General features: G+C 35.9%; 1 protein-coding gene across 2 annotated transcripts in view; it reads right to left on the reverse strand.

Annotated features, from left to right (window-relative positions):
• Window positions 1-27,575, reverse strand: part of not (ubiquitin carboxyl-terminal hydrolase nonstop) — a 231,675-nt gene that overhangs the window by 81,836 nt on the left and 122,264 nt on the right. For both annotated transcript variants that reach the window (XM_090411716.1, XM_090411717.1), the window contains 2 exons: window positions 27,178-27,350; window positions 9,184-9,331 (listed from right to left, as the gene is read on the reverse strand). In XM_090411716.1, coding sequence (XP_090267842.1) covers window positions 9,184-9,331; window positions 27,178-27,350 — 321 coding nt within the window. The remainder of the gene's footprint in view (window positions 1-9,183; window positions 9,332-27,177; window positions 27,351-27,575) is intronic.

The following is a 27,575-nucleotide window of genomic DNA, read 5'->3' on the forward strand; positions in this document are numbered from 1 at the left end:
GTAGGTCAGTGCTGGAGAAAATGGAGAATCCATGACTGTCCCCCCCTCTATCTGTTTGTAGAATTTTCCTTGCCAAATGAAACTCGGGCTTTTCATTTGGTAAGCAAAATTCTAAAAACAGACAGAGGAGACAGTCATGGATTCTCCATTTTCTCCACTCCTGGCCAACTTCTTCATGGAGACCTTTGAAGAAAATGCCTTAAACTCTGGCCCACATAAACCACTGTCTGACTATGCTATGTATGGATGATGTGTTCTCCATTTGGCTACAGAGCTTGGATACACTCAACATTTTCTTAACACATCTAAACAATCAACACTGGATCCAGTTTACCATAGAAAAGGAAAACAACAGTCACACATTCCTAGACACTCTGATTACATGCCAGCATGATGGATCCTTGGCATTCTAACAAATTAACAAAAATTCTAAGAAAATACACCCTTACAGACTACATAAAAAATTGGCATCCTTATCTACTCCACCAAAGACCAGATACATTCCCTAGACTTAGCAGGTCCCTTGCAGTTGCAAACTGTCATAATAAGGCCAAGCAAGCAGAACAGCCAATATTAGAATTTCTGAACACAAGAACTACATCTGGTTCAACCATTACAGCCCCTCTGGACTTGCTGACCATGCTTTCAATGCCCACTGCAGGATACACTGGAAGAAGGCCACTCTGTTGCACTGCAGCAAATATAAATATGAGAGTCCTTTCCTTCATGCTTACACTGTGATCAGAATACATCGTGAAAATTATGGAAACAACTACCATGTTAGAGTAAAACTTTAGTTTAATATAACCCAAAATAAATACTTGATGTTTCAACCTTCACATTAAGGTCATCATCTGGAGTATACACATATATATATACAAAGTCACAAGCTGCACTACAATCTACATGGCATGCTAAAGTTACTGACCAATGGTTACAACTATTGGCCTGATCTCCAGTGGGGGAAAAAAAAAACCTTACTACATCAAAGCTAGAGTTCTATTATTATTATCTATTAGGTTACAAAATTATATTAAGCTGGAGAGCAACATGTTTACAAAAAAGAAAAAATTAATAAATAATAAATAAATAACTTATATAAGTATACATATAAATTACAACCAACTGGTATGGATATTGGCCAATAAAAGCTGAAAAATTGCTTAAAGTCCTAAAGGCAAGGTTTGCTGGAAACTAGGTGGGCTGAATGTTTGCCGTCCAATTTTTTGGGATTTTTATGCCACAATTATCGTTATCCCTTTCCTGGATATACTAGTCACAAGTCTTCCCTCAGGCTGTCTATCCTTCACTGTTTACTGCAAAACTACACATACTGGCTAATATATACATGCTAACTCATATCACCAACCCAGCCATGCTTAGTGAAAACTTGACATGCCGGTCCCAAGCTCGGATAAATGGGTAGGGTTGAGCGCAGAGCTAGCAACCCAGTATCAGAAAAAAATCTTTGCTATGCAAACTGAAACTTTCCAAAATGTGATACCGGATGAAGAAAATAGAACATGAGGCACCTCTGTGAAAGCCCTTCTGGGGAAGCAGAGGTGTGGAAGAAAGTGACAGACACCTTACCAAAAAACAAGCTTAGACGGGGATGTTAGAATGTTAGAACCATGTTCAAAACTGGGAAGACATACCAAGTCTCGAGAGTTCTAGAAAAATACAGACTAGAAATAATGGGATTAAGCGAAACGAGATGGATAGGAACTGGAAAAATCAAATTAAACTCTGGGAACCAAAATATGAATGACCACACAAAGGGAGTTGCACTAATGATGACAAAGAAAGCTCATGGTGCACTAATGGAGTGGAACCCAATATCAGAAAGAATACTAAATGCTACATTTAAAGTCGGCAAGCAGAACATCACAATAACTGCTATATATGCACCAACAAATGATGCGATCCAGGAAGAAAAGGATAATTTTTATAACATGCTACAGAGAAGTATAGAAACAACAAATAAAAAAGATATGCAACTTATAATTGGAGACTTTAATGCTAAAGTTGGAAATGATAATACTAATAAAGAAACTGTTATGGGAAAGCATGCAGAAGGAGAAATAAATGAAAATGGAGAGTTACTTATAGACTTTTGTATGTTCAATCAGCTTGTAATAGGAGGGAGTCTCTTTCAACATAAAAAAATACACAAGTGGAGATAGATAGCACCAGATAGAAAGACAAAGAACCAAATAGACCATGTACTTATATCAAGGAATTGGAGGAAGTCACTCCTGGATGTCAGAGTTAAAAGAGGAGCCAAGGCATATTCAGATCACTTTCTCCTAACAGTTACCATGAAAGTAAAAATATTTAAAAATAAACAAACAGTGCACAACAGGAAGAGGTTTAGAATTGAAAAACTCAAAAACAAAGAGATTAGAAATAAATTTATAACAACTCTACAGAATAAATGGGATAAACTCGAAAAAAGAGAGGGAGATAACATAGAGGGAAAATGGACTAAGATTAAAGACATACTAATAAGCACATCAGAAAAGATATTGGGATTTCGAACTAATACAGACAAGGAATAGATATCAGAAAACACCAAATTAAAAATAGAGGAGAGAGAGAGAGAGATAGAATAAAATATATAGAGCAATTAACAGAGAAATAAAAAGAAGTGCAAGAAATGATAAAAGAAAATACATAGAGAATCTAGCACAAGAGGCAGAGGATGCTGCATATATAAATGATACTAGAAAGTGGTATGATATTACAAGGAAATTAAGTGGAAAAAGAAACAAATGGATAGTTCCTATATACAATAAAAAAGGAAAACTATTATTAAATGAAAAAGAACAGATAAATAGATAGGTGGAATTCTTCTCAGAGAAATTTCAAGAAATGACTGATGGTGATCAGAGCCTATAATTAAATGAACAAAATGCATCATTAGATATAAATTTGAAAGAAATAACAAAAATAGAAATTACAAAAGCAATAACTCAGATCAAAACAGGTAAAGCACCGGGAGCAGACAAACATACCAGGCAATATACTAAAAGCAAATCCAAAACCTATAGCAGAGATAATATATCCCTTACTAAATGAGATATGGCAGAAAGAAGAGTGGCCTAAGGAATGGAATACTGGATTACTCGTTAAATTACCCAAAAGAGGGAACCTATCTGAATGCAAAAATTGGAGAGGTATAACATTGCTGAGTGTTATAAGTAAAATACTATCAAGGATAATACTAGAAAAAATCAAAATAGAAATAGAAAAACAACTAAGACCAGAACAGGCAGGATTTAGAGCCAATAGATCATGCACTGACCACATTGCTACTTTACAAATTATCATAGAACAATCATTGGAATGGAAGGCAAGCTTATATTTAAATTTTATCGATTTTGAACAAGCTTTCGATAAACAGTATAAACAGATTTTCCCTATGGAAATTACTCAGAAATTATGGACGTCCAGAAAAAATAATAAGAATAATTAAAAAAATGTATGAAGATTTTGAAATTAAAGTAATACATGGAAATATCCTCTCAGAACCATTTAAAACAAAGACAGGAGTAAGGCAAGGTTGTATACTCTCCCCTACTATGTTTAATTGTCGTAGACTGGGTGATGAGAAAAGTATCTCATGGAAATACGGGATTACAATGGTTACTTCAAAACCAACTCCACGATCTAGATTTTGCAGATGATATCTGCTTACTTTCACAGAAGCATCAACATATAGAACAAAAAACAACAACACTTGTAGAAACAGCTAAAAAAGTTGGTCTTAGGATAAATAAAAATAAAACAATGTTGATGAAAATAAATGCAAAACAAAATAAACAAATAACAATAGAAGAAATACCGCTTAAAGAAGTAGAACAATTCATATACCTTGGTTCAATAGTATCAATAAAAGGAGGAACTACTGAAGATATAAATAGAAGGAAACAGCTGGCTTATTCAACTTTCAACCAACTTAGAAATATTTGGAAAAACAAGAATTTGTCTATAAAAACTAAAATGATAATATTTAATTCAAATATAAAGGCAATACTAATGTATGGATCAGAAACTTGGATGTTAAACAAAAAGATAGTTAAGTATCCAGATCTTCCTAAACAAGTGTTTAAGAATGATACTGGGAATATATTGGCCAAAACAAATATCAAATGAAGAATTATGGCAGAGAACAAAACAGAAACCCATGTTGCAACAGATACGTGAAAGGAAATGGAGATGGTTGGGGCATGTGTTTAGGAAAGAAGATAAAATAATAGTAAAACAGGCTCTAGATTGGAACCCACACGGTAAAAGAAGATGAAGAAAGCCAAGAGAAACATGGCAAAGAACAATACTGAAAGAAATAACAAATATTAATAAAAACTGGAACCAAATAAAAGCAGAAGCAAAAAACAGAGTCCGGTGGAAAATGGTGGTGGAAGACCTATGCTTCCAGGTGGAGTGAAGGGGATTAAGTAAACTCATATCACCAGCCTTCACAAAAACTTGGAGTCATTAACAACCTCAAAAACAGAGCTATAACAATTTGCTCTAATGAACAAACTCTTAAATAAGAAGTAAAAATTATTAGCAATACATTTATAAATAATGGCTATAGCAAAAATACTATTAATAAAGTTCTTCATAAAATTTCATCAAAAAATAATATAGATGACAGTAAAACCCATAGCTATCCCATACATTACAGCAGGAGTTCCCAATCCTATGCCCGCAGGCACCACGTGCCTGTCAACCAATTTGTGTGTGCCCGCCGCTGTTCAACCATGTGCCGTATAGTTTGAAATAATCGCGCAACAATTCATGGCATGCTATATGATGCATGCGTTAATGACACATGATGAGTATTAAATGCATACAATGTAAAGTAGACATGCATTCGAAGTTGTTCATTCCAGTTTAACAACTGGATTATCATCATATTCTCCTAATTATGAAGCACTGGCCAATGAAATGCCAAAGATCACACTAACTTACATATATATATTTAAATTTTTCATTTAACAAATAAATTATTCATTTAACAAATGAATTCAAAAAATTTGCTTGAAAAAATAGATGGTGCCCGTCGCCCTACCGGTATTTTAGAATGTGCTCTAGGAAACAAAAATGTTGGGAACCCCTGCATTACAGGGTTATCAGAAAAAAATTAATAGAATCCTACACCATTATAATCTTAATCCCACTTTTTAACCACCTTTAAAATTAAAAGACATATTCAGCTCCTCTAAGGATCCTCTCCCCCCATTGGCACATCCTGGAGTTATTGCATCTATTGCTTGCACCTGTATCATCTTATATTGGGGAAACTGGACATACAATACCCATTCGTAAAAAGAACACAGACACATTAAATTTAACAATTTTGGTGAAATAGTCCTATCAGATCATGCTCTTAACACCCCACACCAAGTTGATTGGAAGAGTACTTGCTCGTTACATCATACAAAAACCTGGTATGAATGGAAATTTAAAGAAGCCTGTAAAATTTTCATTAACCACTCTAATCTTAACAATAATGGTGGCATAAAAATCGCAAAACTTTGGATGGCACACATTCAGTCCTAAGTTTCCAGCAAACTTAGGACTCTAAGCATTTTTTCAGCTTTTATTGGCCACTATCCATGCCAGTTGGTTGTAATTTATATGTATACTTATATAAGTCATTTTTTATTTATTTATTATTTATTAATTTTTCCTTTTTTGTAAACATGTTGCTCTCCAGCTTAATTTAATTTTGTAACTTAACAGATGATAATAATAATAATAGAACTCTAGCTTTGATGTAGTAAGATTTTTTTTCCCCCCATCAGAGGTCGAGCCAATAGTTGTAATGGTTAGTCAGTAACTTTAGCATGCTATGTAAAGGCATGCTAAATTAACGTGAAGGTCAAAACGTTGAGTGTTTATTTTAGTTTATATTAAACTAAAGTTTTACTCTAACATGGTAGTTGTTTCCATAATTTTCATAATGTACAAATATGAGAGGCTATTCCTCAAATCTGACTCAGCCCCAAGAAACTTTCCAAACCTCAACAAATTTGGGGGTATGCAACTGTTCCCAAATTTCGGAAGTGCTCATCCACAGATCTTCAGCCCAATAGCTAAGACCACCCAATTTAGTGCACTAGGGAACACCCTTTAGAACTCTAGGTTCAACATTGGTTGCCTTTCTTCAGCCTCGTTTGCCCAGTGTTATTGCACATATCGTTGTTTTTGTGATCCCTGATGATAGCAATGTAATGTTACCGAAATATAAGAAAGTATTAATTAAAGTTATTGTAATTAATATTTAGTATATGTTGTTATTTTCTGAAAAACAATAGTTATGAATAGCCAGCACCTGTCTAAAAGAACTTCTGTAATTTTATTTTGTCTATGTATATATACATATATTTTTTTAATAAGTTAGAAAATTATTTTTTAGTTATTTTTTTTAGTTATCTTACATTAGTTACTTTTACATTGGTTACTTTTTTAGTTATCTTACATTAGCTACTCAGGTGGCTTTTTGTAGAATTGTCTGTTATTGTTTAATTAGCAGTCTATGTTCTTGTACTAACGATGCCTATGATACTTAATGTAAAAAATTAATGTAGAATTTTTGCCTAAGTTTTTTTTATGTGAGTTTCCTTGTTTTAAAGTTCTTTTAAGAACTTTAAAACAAGGAAATTATACCAACTAATTTGCAACTATGAAATGCTATGAGTTATGCCAACTCAGCATTCGTTACTGAAATAAAGCAATAAATTGCATCCTATACTTATTCTTATTATATTATTAATATTTTTAGTTTAATATGATCTGTACTTAACCTTTATGTCCGCAGTTTGAATTGAAGAAAGGTATAGGAAGATAGATGTCTTGATGCAAAATCAAGTATAGGATAGGAAAAGGGTGTATGCTATTTCCACTGTTATTCATCATTCATTATGTCCATATTATGAAGAAAAGTGGCATTAAATCTGATATCAAAACTGATTTTTTTTTTGTGGTTTCCACCCACAAAAGCTTTTTTTATAAACCTATAGTACATTTGAACCATGGATGGATTAAGGTTTCATTTTTTTTTCTATTTCTATTAATTTTATAATTTTTTTATTTATTTTTTACATAGTCTGGAAACCCTGTTCTAGTAACCAAGCATGCACCATTTTCAAGCCACTTCATGCCGCTAATTATCTGGAGAGTGGTCACACACCCGGTGATGAAGTTCATCTCTTACCCAAAGACAATCACAAACATTCATGCCCATGGTGAGATTTGAACCTGCAAACTGTTGGTTGGAGAGCAGAAACATTAACCACTCGGTCAACCAAGATGACAGTTTGATCTAATAAGACCAATTTGCCTGCCAATCCTCACTCATTTAATATCCAGGAAGATGCTTAATGGCTAAGTACACCATGAGAAGATAAGGATTGGATGTTTGTTTCTGCAAACTTGAAGGTTTGTTTACAAACCTTGGAGGTTTATTATTAATCATAATAATTGTAAAATATGTGGCAATTGATAAGGTTGGAAGTGGAAAGAACGTGTTACCCTTAGTAGCACATATATGCTGAAGTTATTTATTTTTTGTGTGGTCCACCCACAAGGGGGAGGTTATTTATTTAGAGAATAATGAGACAACTGCTATTAACCCTATATGGGAAAGTATGACACCATCTTATTAAAGAAGCATATTGCTCCTTTGTAATGTTTTATCTGCAAAATTGCACATATTCTCTGGTCAGTTTGTCTATTTGGAGGGATGAAATACTCTTCCACCTCATGCAAGACTGGCTAACTCATTTCTAAAAGAAAATGCCAGATAAGAATCGTTTGAATCCTAGACCCATGTCTTTCCAACCAAAGGGCAACATTATTAACAACTGAGCTACAGAGGGCTACAAAAAAGGTTGCAAACCTATCATAAATATGTATCATAGTTGGACTAAAGTTTAAGTAATACATGACTGATAGCAAACATTTACTTTTTTTTCAAACTACTAGAATCCTCCAGTAAGCCAGATTTTTATCCACTCGGCCAGTCAGACTGGCCTGGCTGGCCGAGTGGTTAGCATAATCGCTCTCCACGCCAAAAGGCTGAGGGGTTCGAATCCCACAGTGGGCATGGATGTTTGTGATTGTTTGCAGAAAAACTAGTGGTGGTGGTCGGTGGTAGATGGCATTAGTGGAGTTGTGGTCAGTTGGTGGATTGAGATATGGAGACAGAGTTGTAGAGCAAGTGCCCTCCCTCGATGAGTCTTTAGACTCCCTGGAGGTGCCAAATAATAATATCTCAGACTAGCAGCTGTGAAATCTATTTTCTATTTAAAGACATTCACAAATATCTATAATGCTGGGATTTGCACTTCTAACTAGTGGATGGAGAATGGGGGATGCTGTGTACTCACAGCCAAAAAAGTCAAAGTGGATAGCAATTTTGATAATTTCTGGTTAAGATTAGAAATCATCTTTTCTGAGTGAAAATTCAAATTCTGAAATTATATCAATTCATAAGGGAGGTTTGTTATATAAAATGGAAAATTATGGGCTGTTAAGACTTAAGTGTCTGAAAGGTATTCATTCATTTTGAAATAAGTGAATACTTTTATCAATAAAGCAATTGAAAAATCAGTTAGGATCCAAACCCAGAACATCACTGTGAGGAATCGCATACTCAGTAAGCACAGTCAAGTTTGATAAAAATCCATTAATTTGTTATGAATAGGTCACGAGTAAAAGTAGATTCTGACAATTGTTATGATGCAATTTATTTAGATTTCAACAAAATCTTTAATATTCCATATATATTTATTTTGTGCAAGCCTGCAGAGAGTTAGCCAGGGGTTGGTTTTCCTCCTGGTACTCAGTTTATTTTAAGGGGAAAAAAAAAATCTTTTTTGTAACAAAAATTGCTTCAATAGAAAGTAGAAATTAGGTGATTTACAAAGTTCATAACCATTACCATCCTGAATGGAAGGGTGAAATAATATAAAATATTTTGTAAATGTGTTGCTGAAAAAGGGTCTTGTACCATGTAGAACTATTTTCTCATAATACAAGCATATGAACAAAAAAAAAAAAAAATATATATATATATATATACGGTATACAAAAGTATAAGAATCACACTGTAATTGCACTGTTTCATATATAACTTCTTTAAAAATTACTCAACAAGAAAGTTTACTATACCTTTACAGTGTCTATGAAGCACATCCAGTGTTGCAATAAAAAATTCGTGAGCATCCTGCTGTTCATAGCCAGCTAAATGCCTTGCATGAGTCCATACCAAATGAAGTAAGCGATATGGAATGTGTGGAGTACTTTTCCCTGAGTAGAACTATGAATTAAACAAAACTTTTCAATTTATATTTTTAAAAAAATCACTCTCTTTCTAATGAAAAAACAAATAAGAGGGAAGACAAAATAAAATTCAATAATGCCACACACACACAAGCAAGAATGGTACCTAGTGTAAAATCTCTCATGATATGTAACTTATCATGTTTGCTTTTACATGCTTTTCTAAGCAGATTGCACTCAAAGAAATGTCAACTTTGTCTGTAATAATCTTATATTTGTAATAACTTAGTCACGAGCCTTTGTTAAAATAATGTGGTGCATGACATCATTATGTAACGCTGTTAACTCATGTCCATATATGACAATTTCACAAGACACGTGAAGCATGATGTCATCATTATTATTTTAGAGGAGTAACATGGGAATTTTCCCAGAAATAATACCCGATGTCATCATGTTCGGATATCAATAATGACCAAATGGAAGTTTCGAGACGTGCGCATGCATACAATGGAAATCCAGGTCTTTATAAGAGGAAACATTGAGAAGGGCTTTGTCTTAACTTTCTAACTCGGAAACTGCTCGGAGCCGATATTTCATCTTGTACAATCTGAAGCCTCACTTCCAATTCTTCCCTCTGTCTACAAGAAAATATACCAAAGCCGCCAGCATCGCCCTTCGTATATTCATCCTTAACCCTTTCATCTACAAGGCTCCAAATGCCACTTAGTTTTCAGTGGGATCTGCCATATAAATCGAAGTGTGCCAAACGAGATTCAGACATACAGTGGAGACTATGTCATAACATCCTGCCAACTTCTTCTAAACTCTATAAATTTCAGCTCAGAGGAACGGATCCGAGTCTATTCTGCGAAGTTTCAGGTACCTTGGAACACACACACACACACACACACACACACACACACACACACACACACACACACACACACACACCTAACCTGTCCTGCAAACAAAGTGATGAAAACCTATGTACTAAACACTTCCTCTTACACCTGTAACTACGCACACAACCAAGAAGACTACTGGAATTTGGTCCATACAGAAGAAAACAGACAGAATATGCAATTTCCTCTTCATCTACAGCCTCTACCTAAAACACACAAGAAATAACCAGCACCCATCCATCACCGAATCGGCACAAACCCTCAGGTATAGCCTCCGGCGGAAACCGCAAAGGAAGCTTTCACTGGAACTTGATTACTAAAAAGCAACAAGAATTTTCGCTAAATTCATAGAGGAAATTCGAAATTTTAAGAGTGAAACTGAACTGTAATGTTGATTCATTTATTGCACTTTCTATTGTATATCCGAAAGGAAAATCTTCCTTTCTCTGTAATATATATACTTATAATATGTAAATAGTCCTTTTATTATTCTAATATATATTTTATCAAGTTAAATAAAAAAAAAAATTAAAAAATTAAAAAAAATACAGGGTGTTCGGGATAAATTTGACATATTTATAATTAATTATATTTTTCCGTAAGTTACATGTATTAACACACACTTCTCTTCATTTAAAAGTTTGGACCCTTCTTCATTCATATACAAGATGTCAGAAAGGATGGATAGCTGGAACCCACCTGAATCATGGAAGAGAATAACTTGTATCAGGATGATTCGTGCCCGCCATCAAAATAAGGATATTACGACTGCTGCCCAATGCTCCCTGAATACAGTAAAAACAATCAGGCATGAACTAGAGACTTGCAATGGTGACTACGAGGATGTAGCAAGAAGAAAGATCCCTAGCAGACGATCTGATTGCGTTCGTACAGCAGAATTCCTCGCAAATCTGCAGGAACAGGTGTTGAAGAACCCTGGCATTGGAATTCGGGCTTTGTTCGTGGAGTTGCTAACTGTAGTCAAGCCCTGGATAACAAGGGTAGCCAATGGTAGGCCGTATGTATGGCAGCAGGATTCGGCCCCTTGCCACACCTCTGGGAAAAGTCAAAAATGGTTGTCTGAAAATTTCTACGACTTCACCAGTCCAAATGTTTGGCCTCCAAACTCCCCAGACCTTAACCCCATGGATTATTTTGTATGGGGCGCAGTTGAAAAAGACACCAATCGCACTTCCAGTAATACAAAAGCCCAGTTAATGGATAAAATTAAAACAGTTTTTGCGGCCCTTCCCAGGGAGACTGTAGCATCAGCTTGTTCGAGGTTCCGAAGCAGAATTGAAGCTGTGATCGATGCTAATGGTGGTTATTTTGAGTAAATCTTGTTGATAGTATTGTAATTAACTCTGCCTGTAATGTTTTTTTGTCAATTCATCAATTCATTAATTCATTAATGAATTGACAAAAAAACATTACAGGCAGAGTTAATTACAATACTATCAACAAGATTTACTCAAAATAACCACCATTAGCATCGATCACAGCTTCAATTCTGCTTCGGAACCTCGAACAAGCTGATGCTACAGTCTCCCTGGGAAGGGCCGCAAAAACTGTTTTAATTTTATCCATTAACTGGGCTTTTGTATTACTGGAAGTGCGATTGGTGTCTTTTTCAACTGCGCCCCATACAAAATAATCCATGGGGTTAAGGTCTGGGGAGTTTGGAGGCCAAACATTTGGACTGGTGAAGTCGTAGAAATTTTCAGACAACCATTTTTGACTTTTCCCAGAGGTGTGGCAAGGGGCCGAATCCTGCTGCCATACATACGGCCTACCATTGGCTACCCTTGTTATCCAGGGCTTGACTACAGTTAGCAACTCCACGAACAAAGCCCGAATTCCAATGCCAGGGTTCTTCAACACCTGTTCCTGCAGATTTGCGAGGAATTCTGCTGTACGAACGCAATCAGATCGTCTGCTAGGGATCTTTCTTCTTGCTACATCCTCGTAGTCACCATTGCAAGTCTCTAGTTCATGCCTGATTGTTTTTACTGTATTCAGGGAGCATTGGGCAGCAGTCGTAATATCCTTATTTTGATGGCGGGCACGAATCATCCTGATACAAGTTATTCTCTTCCATGATTCAGGTGGGTTCCAGCTATCCATCCTTTCTGACATCTTGTATATGAATGAAGAAGGGTCCAAACTTTTAAATGAAGAGAAGTGTGTGTTAATACATGTAACTTACGGAAAAATATAATTAATTATAAATATGTCAAATTTATCCCGAACACCCTGTATATATATATTGATGTGAATAAGACTGTGTATATATATATATATATATATATATATTATTCCTTTTTGATTTAATTAAATGGTTTGTGAACAATACATTGCCTGATTCTGTCAGTGCACTATCTTGAAAATTTTGAACCTGCATAACAAAGTTTAAGTGAACAATAATCAAGCTATAACTAATTAAAGGTAAAGATTAACATCAGTGCTAACAATATCCGCTTTGTCTTTAGTTTAAAATCTTATAATCTCACACTCAATACATATATCTAAATAGGGGGGGATATTCAGCTGTTTACTGATGATGCAAAACTAGGGAGGGCAATAGTTGATAAAGGTGATAAGATATCTTGCAGGATGACTCAAATAAATTGGTAGTGTGAGCAAAGGTTAATGGTTGTCAATTCAAAGTTGTAAAATATAAGGAAATGCACTTTGGGATGAAAAAATTATACACTTCATATCATACTGATGGTACTAGTTTACTGAAAATTGATGATGCTAGTGGGGTTGATTTTGGATGGAAATTTGAAATTCAGAGTACATACTACTAGAGTTTGTAAAATAGCTCAGAGGATTACTTGAATGCCATAGAGCATTAACAAGTAAAGATAGGGAGGATATTAATCCTCTTTATAAGGATATGATTCGGCCAAAAGTTGACTACTGTGCACAGATTTGGTCATATGTATTTCTTGGGGATCAGAAGGTTGTGGAGAGGATTCAGACAAGCGACTAAGCTGGTGACAGGTCTGTGAAATGGTCCCTATGAGGAGAGATTGAGGGTGTGTAGATTGCAGAGTTTATCTGACAGGCAGAGGAGAGGGAATATGATAAAAACTCATAAGTTACTTAAGGGATACTATAATATTGACACAGAAGAAAGTTTTCGATACATGGGAAGTAGGGGGAAAACAAGGGATCACACTTGTTAGCTGTCTAAGAGTGTGATAAGTATGGGTGTGTGTGTGGACTAGGTTCTTTTCTTGAAGAGCGGTATGCATTGTTGGAGGTAGTTACGAGTGCCCCAACAGTAAATAAGTTTAAGGAAATGTATGATAGGTATCATGTTAAGAATAGGGTGGGGTCTTCCACGATGAGTCTTTTGAATGCATTGAGTGCTGATACAAATAATAATACACACAATATATTTTAATATACCTGAATAAATTTAAATCAGTTAAAATTACATTATAATTCTTTAGCATCATTTAAGGTGTGTGAGAGGTTACCTTCCATTTTTTTTAAAATGTAGAATCCAGAGTATATCATCACAGATATTTGCTTAAGTACAAATAGTTCAGGAATCATGAGAATATAACAAGGATCTGTATATAAGTTTTTTAGATCAGGAAAAATCATATTACAAGGTGCCAAGAGAAAAGCTGTTCAAAACACCGCAGTTATATGGTGTGAGAAATAAAGGGGGTAACACAGTCGGAATTGAAATGAGTACAAGAAAATGGTTTTATATTAAATCAGATGTGAAACAAGTGCATATTATCTCCACTGTTATTCATCATCTATATGAATCACATTATGAAGGAAAGTGGCATTAAACATTGAAAACGTCAACTACATGATGAATGGAGAAACTACAGAACAAGCAAAACATTTTAGCTATTCAGGCACAATTTTTGTGAAGATGGCATATTAAATTTGGAAACAGACAACAGAATTAGCAAAGCTGGTGTAGTAGGATACCAGCTTAACCATCAACATCTTACCAACCCCAACAAAACTATACAAATTCCGAGTTAGAGCATCAGATATCTGTTCTGTAACACCTCAGATACCTTGGAACATACCTACCTGATCTTTTCTGTCAAAAAAAGGGATCATCACATACACACTGCCTCTACCACCTATAATCATCCACACAGCCATGAAGACTACTGGTACCTACTACACACACACACACAGATCAGAGAAGAAAAATATACAACTGTCCTTTCATTGTGTGACTATTAAATTATTTCAGGAAATTACAACATATACTAAATATTAATTAAAAGAAACCTTTAATCAATACTTCCTATATTTCGGCAATGTTACATTGCCATCTTCATGGGAACAAAAAACTATGATATGTGCATGCAGGCACTAACAATGAGCAAATGAGGCCGAAGAGATAACTAATGTTGTTCTTAGAGTCGTAAAGGTGTACCCTAGTAGGCTAAATTGGGTTGTCTTGGGCTGATGTTCTCATGATGCAAGCCTCCTAAATGTGGGGAAGTCTCATGCACCCAAATTTGTTGAGGTTTGGGAAGTTTTTTTTTTTTAGAGCTGAGGCTGATTCCATGAACAATCTTTCATTTATATTTGCTGCGGTATAGTAAAGTGGCTTTCTTCCTTCGTATTCTGTGGCAGGTATCCAGAGCACATGGTCCACAAGCCCAGAATGGCTGTATTTGTGAAACCGGATGTAGTCTTTGTGTTCGGATATCCTAATATTAGCTGTCCTGTCTGTTTGGTCATAGTAGGACAGCTTACAGCTGCAAGGGACCTGTATACTCCAGGTAGGTCTAGGGGAAGTGGCTGGTCTTTGGTGGAGCAGATAAGGGATGCCAATTTCTTATATGGTTTGTAACAGGTCGTCAGGTCATATTTTTTTTTAGGATTTTTGGTTAACTTTTCAGAGGTGCCCTGGATGTAAGGAATGGTGATAGATTTAGTGTGATCTTTGTAATGGGGGGGGGGGGGGGGGTGGTTAACTGGTTTTAATATTTTCTGGATTTTTTTGGAGTTGTAGCCATTGGCTAAGAACATGTTAAGGATGTGGTTCAGTTCAGTGGTTAGGGCATTGTCATCTGAACAGATTAATTTTGCCCTGTTTTTTATAACCCCATATTGTTGTGAGGGGGGGGGGAGATGGGATTGTTGATGAATGTATCTGCCTGTATGGATTGGTTTTCTGTAAACAGAAAATGCCAAGGATCCATCAGACTGGCATGTAATCAGAGTGTCTAGGAAAGGAAGACTGTTTTTTTTTTTCTTTTTCCAAGCTGAACTGGATTCTAGGGTGTTGGCTGTTTAAGAGTGTTAAGAAGATGTGGAGTGTATCTGAGCCATGTGGCCAAATCACGAAAACATCATCCATGTAGCTTAGCCAAACAGTGAGTTTTTGTGGGCTGAGTTTAAGGCTTTTTTTTCTTCAACAGTCTCCATAAAGAAGTTGGCCAGGGGTGGAAAGAGTGGTGAACCCATGGCTGTCCCCTCAATCTGTTTGTAGAATTTTTCTTATCAAACGAAATAGCCTGAGTTCATTGCGAATTTAAATAGGGCTGAGATATCGAGGAAATTTGGCTTGGATGAGCTCTAAGGTATCTTTGAGTGGGACATTTGTGAATAGAGAGGAGACTACCACTTCCTCAACTACCACTACCACTCAACACAGTAATTAACCTGTCTTCCATTACGAAGCCTGAAGCACTTAGCGCACTTGCATGTGGCCACAATTTCACCGTAGTGCCTAAGAGCCTAAGAAAATACCTTCTGAAGAAACAATGATACAGTAGAATGTGGAATCTGCAACCTTCCCAACCATATTTCCAACAATATCAGACTGGATGTAGCCTGTGTTCTTACCAAAGCAAAAACACCAAAAACCAACCTATCCAAAGAAGAATATAAAGCTCTACAAGAAATGAAGAACAACAGAGAAATAGTAATTACCAAAGCAGATAAGGGCAATGCCACTGTAGTTCTCAACCAAACAGACTATACAGGTAAGCTTACTTCTTTATTGTTAGATTGGTCTACCTACCTACATATTGAATATGATCCCACCAGCTCCAAAATAAGAACACTCCAAAGGCTCCTTAAGAAGGTTACTTCTTGGCCTTTGGAATTTACTAAAACTAAAGCCTTTACTCCAGATTTCCCCAAATATATGGACTACCAAAAATCCATAAACAAAATGCCACTACATCCCATAGTGGATGGCATTGATTCCCCCACATACAAATTACCAAACATTTAGCCAAAGCACTCACACACTATACTGGCAACACACCATCATATATAAAAAACTCAGCTCACTTCAAGGCCAGTATAGAAAACCTCTGACTCCAACACACTGACATAATGGCCAGTTTTGATGTCTCTGCCCTATTCACGAATGGAATCAGCCTCAGTTCTAAAAAAAACTTCCCAAATCTCAACAAATTTGGGTGTATGAGACTGCCCCAAATTTGGGAAGCTTGCATCATGAGAACATCAGCCCAACAGCCAAGACAACCCAATTTAGCCCACTAGGAGGCACCTTTAGGACTCTAGGAACAACATTAGTTACTCTCTTTGGCCTCATTTGCTCGTTGTTAGTGCCTGCATGAACATATCATAGTTTTATGTTCCCGTGAGGATGGCAATGTAACATTGCCAAAATATAGGAAGTATTGATTAAAGGTTTCTTTTAATTAATATTTAGTATATGTTGTAATTTCCTGAAATAATTTAATAGTCATGTGTTACCAACGTATAAGTTTATCTACAAGAATTTCCTTTCATTTGCGGCAAAAATTATCAAATACAGTTTTTTTTTTACCTAAAAAACACAAGAGAAAACCAGAATCTCTTAGCTACTGAATTCAAGCAACATTTTAAATGCACCCTATGCAGAAAGCTGAACAGCTGACTGCCACTGGAATGTCATCACCACTGAGAACAGGGACCTCTAAACCAATTCAATGGCTAGTGATATATGACAGTTTCCTTTCCCTGTTATATTAGTTCCAAGCAATCTTCAACTTTTATGCATAATTCCATTCTCATCTCCTGCACTTGCTGGATGCCTTACCTGCAGCTATAGCTAGCAAAGGATTACCTACCATTGCAATCGCACATTCCTGTACCACCAAAGAAGCTATACACATGGAAACGGTCAGTCAATTCTAAATGTTATGCTAATGTAGTATTTAATTAAAATATCCTATCTTCACCAAAAACTGATCTCACACATGAATGCCATATCAGCAAAACAGTAGACTAATTAACACAAAATAACTACCACTGTACCAATGTCATTTCCCAAGAAAATAGAACTGTGATTTTCAGCACCAAAGAAGGCACTCTGCTAGAAGAATATCTGACAGCAATTACAAAAATTGTACCTGCTAAAAATATCATTGATACCTCAATGCATGGCCAGTACTGTATAGATATATATCAACCACACCTCATGGGCACCAACAGTACTTAAAAAATGGGTTGACATCAGTGTCTACACATTGGGGCTCAAAGCAGCCACAAAAGCACTGGCAATGACAAAAGCAATCGTATCAAATGTTCCCCCTGAAATTCCTCATCAACTCATCAGATCCATATTGTCAAGATATAGTTCATCAGAAAAGTGGGAAGTAGAATATAGAAATGGGTTGATAACAGCAGTATTCTCTGTGGTTATCAGCACGGGTTTGCTAAAGGGAGAACATGTTTCACTATAGCAAAGTGACAAATGTCTTGAACAAGGGAGATGCATATACATTGCTATACTTTAGATTTTACAAAAGTTTTTGATAGTTCAATTTATTTAACAGCTTCAATAAGCTGTTAAATAAATTGAAGCAGATGGGATTGGATGACAGACTTTTGAGTTGGATCAGTGACTGGATGACACATAGTTATCAGAAAGTTGTATATGGAGATGCAGTATCCCAAAAGAGGAGGGTCGTCGCTTGTGATGTACTGCAAGGGGATCAGAGTTTTGAGACCGTTGTTGTTTAATCTGTATATTAATGATATTGGGATGAGTTTAACTGGTGATATGCAGCTGTCTGCATATAAAACAAAATTGAGGAGGGTAATGCAGAGTCAAGCAGATGTTATGGCCTCACAGGAGGACATGAATAGATTGCATGAAGCAGGTAAATGGAAATGTCAATTCAATGTTGTAAAGTGTAAGATTTTGAAATTTGGTAAGCAACGATGGGATGCCAAGTATACATTTGGTAGAGAAACTTTAAAGGAGGTGAAGGAGATGAGAGATCTGGGAGTGGTGGTGGACAAGGAGCTGAAATTCAAGGTCCACATAGCACAAGTTGTGAAGACATCACATTGGATAATGGCAGTGATGCAGAGGATCCTGACATGCAGAAATAAAGAAGTTATGGCACCATTGTATAAAAGCCTTGATCAGACCTCATATGGATTATTGTGCACAGATTTGGGTTTTCATGGTGATGAAGTTATGTTAGAAAGGGTCCAGAGAAGATTCACAAAGGTAATCAGTGGTCTTTGGAATGTGGAGTATGAGGACAGACTGATAGAATGTAAACTGCAAAGCCTCATGAATGGAAGGAAGAGGATATGATAGACATATAAGCTAGTCAGAGGTTGTTATCAGGTTGACGTGGAAGAGATTTTTCATAGAATGAGAGAGGGGGGGGGGATAACAGAGCAAGAGGCCATCCCAGGAAACTGTATAAGGTGGATATGAGCAGAGGAGTGAGGAGTAGGTTCTTTACATGGCGAGTGGTTTGTGAATGGAATTCATTGCCTGAGTGTTTTGTAAACGTAGACATATTGAGTCAGTTTAAGGCATGTTGGATGAGTTCTGTGTGCGATAGTGTGCACCTCCCACGATGAGTCTCTAACTCCGTGGAGGTCAGATGCAACATACCAAAGATAATCAACACTGACTTAGATGGAATCACCTATACTTTCTACATATCTGTCTCATCACAATGCTTCTTATGTCATGAGCAAGGTCACACATTAGGAAACATTGCTCCTACATTGTCAGTGACTCATTATCAAATATGCCAGCCCAGAAGAACAGACCAGTATCATACATGAAGAAAATCAAAGCACATCAAAAATAAACTGAAAATACTCTCTCCATCACAAATTTCAGAACCAAATAAATTGCAAACTGCACATGACAAGGATCAAGTTGCTCTTGAGTGCCTGCAGAGCAATGAGATCCAAAGTTCTGATAATGATGTTTCATAGGATGCAACACTTAACAAACGGCATGCAAAAAGTGACTCTAACAGAGATGACCAAGAAGAACAAATTATAAGCAATCTCAGATGCAACAACCAGAATTACCAACCTAGCTTTCCACTAATTCAGAACGAACCTCATTCAATGAAGAAAATACTTAGAATTGCCTTACATCACCTGCAGCCAAGCACAGAGGAACAGATTTCCCAGACGATGAAGAAACTACTTCCACATGACTTAGTAGATGAAGCTGAGGGTGAACTTCCCCATACTGAGGATCCCTTAACCATGAAGCAACTGTCATTATTCATACAAAAGGTATGAGGCTCTCCTCATAAATTAACAATACTGCTCAAATACACCACAAGAATCCCAGAACTAATATCTTGACTTCAGGATCTACTTCAGGATCAGAGCAGAAGTTAACAAGTGTAAATGTAAATATAAGCATATAAATGTAGGGATAAGGAGGTGATGGTGCCTCTATATAAGGCATTGATCTGAATACACATGGAATATTGTGCTCAGATTTGGTCGTCTGGTTTTCACTGTGATGTGGAAACACTAGAGAGGATCCAAAGGCAAATGATAACCAAAATGATATCAGGACCCTTGGGTATTGGTTATGAAAAGCATTTAAAGGAATGTGGATTATAGTTTGGTGGAGTGGGGGGGGGGGATATGATAGAAAACTTCAAGTTAGTTAAGGGATTCTACCAGATTAATATAGAAAGAATTATAAAGAGTAGATGTTAAGATGGGAAAGAAGAAGAGGCCACCCATGGAAGTTGTATAAAGATGCAGTGAAGAAGGGTATGAAAAGTGTATTTATTTATTTATTTATTTATTTTTTTTTTATTTTTTATTTTTTATTTTTTTTTTACATGGAGAGTTGTTAGTGAGTGGAATGCATTTTGAATGCAAGGAATGTAAATAACTTCAAAGTTCATTATGATAGAATGTTGCTGGTTGAGTGGGCCTCCCATGAGAGTCTATCAACTCTGTGGAGGTTACCAAAATAATAATTAACAGGCTGCAAACACAACACAATATCAGGACCAACATCAGGTGCCAATTTATAATCGTAATCAACCTTTTCATAAACATGTCGTTGAGTATTTTTTCTCTCAATGCAAGAGAACATACCTTTGCCTTAGGCAATAGAGTAGTTCTTGATCATATATAGAAATACCATATGAATCTAATATTGATACTAAAAACAAATATCAACTCATCATCTAATTTATCTACAAAATAAGTGGAGTGGCCTTATGATCTTCATCTATCATCAATCTCCCTACAAATTAAAACTGATCACAGACATACCAGGGCATGCCTTGTATGCCCTGCATTTATTCAATGTTTATATACCATAGCAAGATGCTCTGGAATCTAAAATCTTGGACTTCATACAAAGCCATCTTCCCAACATTGACATGTCATAATACCTGAGACTTTAACTACACTCACTGACAAAAAAAAAGACAAGCTGCAGTGTGCTGAACATCACATCTCATTAATAAACAAACTTCAGGCACTGGTAAACGATAATGAACTCATTGATTACTGAAATAAGAGCCAACAGGCTTCACTTCGGCAAAGTAAAATTATTCAAAATTAAGTGGATATTGAATACCACGTTATTTCTTAGCCGAATAAGAAACTCAAAGATAGGAAATCTAATCTAAGAGTTTCATGCCGAATATAGAAAACTATAAAGATCAGCAAGTCCAAGCATCAGCCAACATCTGGTAGTGCAATGCTAGGGCGACTCGTAATAAAGGTGGAGTAAGTTCCGATCACTGTTCTTAGTATTTTCCCATAATGTAAAACACAGCTCCTAGGAGATGTATTACTGTTCTACATTATGAAACCGGTCTGGGTCGAAACCCAGACCGGTTTCGACCTTTTTTGAGGTCTCATCAGTGAGTAGGTAGACCTAGATGTAATACTAAGGTTTCAATGGTCAGAACTCATATAATGGTCAGATCTTATTTGGCTAAGAAATAATGTGGTATTCAATATCCACTTAATTTTACTTCGCCAAAGTGAAGCCTGTTGGCTCTCATTTCAGTAATTGTATTTGTGCACCTTTTTTGGAAACTCGTACAGTAAAGATATAAGTTCTGACCACTGAAACCTTAGTATTACATCTAGGTCTACCTACTCACTGATGAGACCTCAAAAAAGGTGTCAAAACCGGTCTGGGTAGTGACCTTCTCTCATAATGTAGAACAGTAATATATCTCTTAGGAGCTGTGGTTTGCATTATGGGAAAATACTAAGAACAGTGCTCGGAACTTACTCCACCTTTACTACAAGTTGCCCTAGCATTGCACTACCAGGTGTTGGCTTACGCTTGGACTCGCCGATCTTTATATAGTTTTCTATATTCGACATGAAACTCTTAGATTAGATTTCCTATCTTTGAGTTTCTTATTCAGCTAAGAAATAATGTGGTATTCAATATCCACTTAATTTTGAAGAACTCGTTGATGTCTTTCAGCATCAACGAGTTAAATTTAAAAAACAACCAGGTCAGATGAGCTGATAATTCTTCAACCTCTATTCTCCTATCAGTCAATATCACCAGCTAGATAGTACCTCTTCCCCCTGAAAAATGCTTACTCAATTAAACTGTTTGTTTTTGTTCTGTTACCTCTCCACCACCAGCACTTTTTAAAGTCATCCTTCTACTTGCCATATAGCAAACTTAGGGTTTCCTTTGGCCTCATCAGCTAGCTTTCTCTCATAATTAGCTTTAACCTTCCTTAGCATACCGGTAAGGAAGACTAAAGCTAATTATGCCTGCACCTTATACTGCTCATGGGCATGCTGATCACTTTTTTTCTTTATAATGCCTCCACAACCTTTTCTTTATGTGCAACTCCTGCTTAATGAAGCTATTCATCCATCTAACTCCAATATAATTCATTCTTCTGACTCTAGGTACATTCAGATATGGCTTTCTTCGAACATCCCTAGACCACCTTCCATGCACCATCATCTCTTCCCTTCATATTTTTATGCCATGACTCTGCTGAAAGCAGACTCCTCAGCTTGTCATAATCACCTGGCTTGTAATCCCACATATATCAATTCTTAATAGAAAGTTCTGCATGTCTGGCAATTTCTCAGGACAAGACAACATGATCACTTTCTCCAAGCAGAGGCAGGGTAGCTAGATTGGTTCATATTTAGTTCTCTGATGCAATGATCAGATTCAGCACTGATGAACCTCATGACTACTACATTGTATGTTGTCTCAGGTAATTATCTCTCAGCAGCTGTATAAATTCCATATCTTTCCTTGCGTATGATAATTCCTCCTCCCAATGCATGTTACCATAGTTGGCATCCTAATAATAATTACTCGACATGTACTTATTATGCTAATTGACAAGTGCATATCACCTACTTAATTCCTCCAATATACCCCACCCCCAGATCATAGTAACAACTAATTACATATTTAGTCCTGTTGGCCTCTATCTCACACCAGATAGCTTCAAATGAACTGCCCTTTTGAATCCCTGTCATGTACTTTACTCTTTTTCTCTTGATCATTTTTTCCTCTGCTATCATTAGCAAACCTCTCCTCCCCCATCCTGTTCCTTCTGTCCTTTCTGAAGACACTATATCCATCCACTGAAAAACAGATATATAAACTTATTACATTAGATACTATGATTAAAATTATTAAATTTAGTGAAGATGGTGTATTGAATACAGGGGGCCTGCAGGCTAGGCTGATCTCGCACTACTGCTGTTACAGTTGTTAAAAACAAATATACAGTTCTAAGTGAAGTGACAAGTACTATACTAGTCAATACTATGGTTATCCCTACATGTGGCAATCTTAATGCTGAAATGGAACAACTTTTAAATGTGTAGATCGATGAGTAAACTGGTTGACATGTATCATTATGAGCTATTCAGAATAACTTTCATTTGCAAAAATTATTCAAAATTTTTCATTTATAAATATATATTGTAAATTCATATATATATATATATATATATATATATGCACGTGTGTGCGCACACACACACACATGCTATCTACCAATAATTGTGTGGACACTTTAGCAATTTACAATTGATACCAGCAGGAGAACCCTAATATCAAGTATGTCCACCTTTGGCTTTGATCACTTCCTGCACCCTTTGAGGAAGGCTTTCCACCAATGTGCAGCAAACATCAGGTGGAATTTGTCTCCATCAAAGCGGCACTGAGTTCAGTAACAGATCAAAGACGTACTACCCTGGACCTCAATTGCCAATTTGTCCCGCAGGTGTTCGATGGGGTTGAGATGGGACTCTGTACAGGCCAGGGCAGTCACTTAACACCCATCTCCTCATACCATTCCTTAATAGCTGCAGATTTGTGCATGGGACATTGTTATCTTGATAGTAACACGGGTCCATTCCATAAAAATTCCACAGTGAATCAGGCAGAACATGATTATCCAGAATATCAAGGTACTGAGTGTCTTCATGGAACCACAGACAACAACCAGTTTGGAGTGGTCCCACTCCAAACCTACTGAATGCACCCCACACCATTACTCCTCACACCAAACTTTACTGAGGGTACAACACACACTGTAGTAACTAGCATTTACTACGCTGCCTCCACACCCACGTGCTGCCATCAGACTGGAAGCAGGTGAACCTTGATTCATCACTTCAGTGGTACCATTTTCCACTGGTCAATTGTCCAGTTCACATGTTCTTTGCACCAGGCCAGATGAGCCACCTTGTTCATTGTTGTGATATTAGGCTTGTGTGCTGCTGCTCTTTCGTGGAAACCCAGTAAATGAAGTTCTTTTTGTACAGTATTAGTGCTCACCATGGTGTTACTAGTGCTCTGGAACTCATCACGGATGGCCTGTGCCGATTGTAGCGGGTTTTTGCATTTAACAGCCTCCAGTCGTTGTCAATCATTTTCAGCAGCCACCATGGGTGTTTTCCTACACTAGTAATGCCAGAACATCTTTATTTGTTGATCACATTGCCAACTGTTGATTTCGGATGCTCCAGTTGAGTGGCAATGGCACATATGGACATGCCACCAATGTGAAAGCACACGATGACACCTCTCGAAGTCATTGAGTTCACATCCTGTTGCCATACCACCAGGATTCAACTGCTACGATGAAATACTGATTCCTACTATCTGTACTGTATACCAGTTTTTATGTTATTAACAAACTTGGAATGTTTCATAACTTTAATAACAGGGGTGTCCGGACAATTATTGGTAGATTGTATGTGTGTGTGTTATTTAACAAAACCATGTTAAAATATTTAAATATCTTAACATGATTTTGTTTATGGAAAATATTGTCAGCTTAGGTAATTGAAAATGAAATAAAAGATGTATAAAAATATTATGTTGATAAAATTATGTTAAAATAATATTTTACTGTAAGAAGAATACAGCAGCAATGCTTGTAGTTTCGTTATTAGTAGCTGACTAGCAAGGCCTAACCATGCCTCATGACTATGTCAAAGAAGGAAACAGTATCATTCAGTAGTATGAAGAACTGGCAAGATATACATACCTTCCTACATCATTGGAGTTAAAATACCTGTGGATGCTTTCTGTACTGAGTGCAATGAAATAATCATCAAGTGAAAAAGAAACATCATCACACTCCCAGTAAAAATATCCAGTCTGCCATTATGAAAAACTTCCCTTTGATGTTTGTGATACCCAACTATCTGAAGTCATTTCATCATGCAGTCAAATTGAGAGAATACAATACATGTTTGACTATGATAGGAAATTGAACAGCTGCTGGATATGAGGTAAGAATGTATTTTATATATGTAGAGAGAGAGAGAAGAGCTATAAAAAAACAGGAACACATGGAAGAATACAAGGGAATGCTAGAAATAATTGCCTTTAAGGAATAAGAAATGACTGGCTGTATTTTGTGATTCCCTTATTTGTTCAAGTTCTTTATAATCTTCACTATTGTGATTTTTGGTTCTTTGAGTGGAGATTAGATGAAAAACTATTCTTTATCTGGAACTGACAGTTCTTAAGTAAAAAACGCCAGAAAATTCCATATAAGTTGTATTTCTGCTTCAGTTCGAAAGGTGTCCATATTTGTGACCACACAAACATTTACACTTGGAAAAGTATCCTCTTCATGAAGCATTAGTATATTGTGTTTAATTTTAGGAATCATGTGAAGCCAGGAAACAATTAGAGGAGTCTTTAACAGGAATAAATGTAAAAATATAATATCGGTGAAATTGCTATTCCATGGGTGTGCACTGCACACCCGGAGTATTTGTCCCTGATCCATACTATTTCTTTGCTATTCCAATTTATTATTCCAACTACTACTTACTTTTCTTTCATGGTCCCAGTATTCAGTTGTTTAGGTAATTGCATATATTAAATACCACTTCCTGACATGCCTCTGCAGGGGGGGGGGGGGGGGGAAGGAAAGTGATTCGCCATAGATGATGATCTGGAACCTGTGTCGTATGATGGGTATGTCTGTATAATTAAATACACTGTTAATGGCTTCCACAAAACATTCTGAAAATTGTTAACATCATTATCTTGCCAACAGACAGTTGTAAACCTATATATAGCATATTCAGTACCATGGGTTATACAGTCTAAATCCATTCTCTAGAAATCAAACATGAAACTTTTTCAGGCCTCTTCAGGCCTCCATTCAAGCCTTCAAATAGCAATCTCACTAGACGATTTTCATCTGAAACCCAAATAAAGACTATGCTTATCACACTTTTATCAGTTTTTTTTTTGTAATATATATTATTTCAGAAAGAAATTATGGAAAAAAATAAGTTTCTTTGTTATCATAATTATCATAGCTTGCTTTCTTTTATTTCAATATATGGATTCCATTTGCCCACCTTTATGATTAAATTTAGTTGTATTCTGTTGTAGTTACAACTATAAAACCTTCGCGTGCAAGTATGATTATTATGAGATACATGTACAGTTGGTATCTCACTATACCAAGCTTGCAGGGTCCACATATGAATAGTTAGTTATAATAAATAGTTTGCTATAGTGAATCTCTTTTAGTATACCAACGTAGCTTTGATTAGAAGTTTTTAGTACTTTGTTATAGTGATCTAATTGATAACTGCATTTACTACAGTAAGAGTAATCTGTTTATATTTATATATACAGATTACTCTATAATCTGCTTACACCAGCCCATGAGTGAAATTACAATTAAAATGAATCAATGAATTAAAGATCAAAGACATCGTCTCAATACTACAACTGTATGGAGTCAATAGTTTTAAATTATTTCTTAAAATATTTTAAACCTGAACAATTAACAAAATAAGCAATTAATTTAATTAAATAATTAATAAACAATTAATAATTAATGACAATTAATAAGCGATTAAAACAAATAATTAATAAACAATTAAATAATTAACAAAATAAATAAAAATAGCCATAAAAATTAATAACTGAACAAATAATTTTAGCAGTATCTATAATAAAGGCAACTGTAAACTGATGACAAAAATTTTTGGGAGAAATATATACCCATCTTTTCCGAAAGTTAATATTAATAGTGACATATGTAAGTATATGCTTATGTAAGTTGTTCTTACATAAGCATATACTTATTTTTGTTTTCACCAGTTAAATTTGCAGATGGCTTTTCATTCAAATGCATATTCTATTTTACATACATATTTTATCCCATACTGCTTTCATAAATCTATTAAAAATGTCTTATATTCTCTATTTAGAATCATTTACCTCTTGGAAGAGCCTGGACATTTCACAAACCAGGCACATGGAAGGATCGTCCTGAAACTGACATACATGTCTATCTGCCAGGAAGTAATCTCGCAACAGAGGTGTGTGCGTCAAAGCTTGAACTATACAGTTCATAAAACAGGTGTTCCCTAAGTTAATCAAACCTCGCAACCCTAAAATAACATGACAAACTTTAATAACAGTTGTAAAAATTTCAAATTTTTATCATCATCAAATTCCTGATATATACGTACAGAGAGTGTAAAGGATATTATACTAGTACTACATGAAAAAGTTCCCATTACTAACTTCTGATCACCAATTTCTTCCGAATTAATCTGTTATCTCTCAAGACTCCAATATTATCAAATCTAATATTCAAACAACAAAATTACATG

This window comes from Typopeltis vanoorti, chromosome 21 (assembly GCF_054136105.1).
Source record: "Typopeltis vanoorti isolate ZY-2024b chromosome 21, IOZ_Tvanoo_1.0, whole genome shotgun sequence".
Lineage (NCBI taxonomy): Eukaryota > Metazoa > Arthropoda > Arachnida > Uropygi > Thelyphonidae > Typopeltis > Typopeltis vanoorti.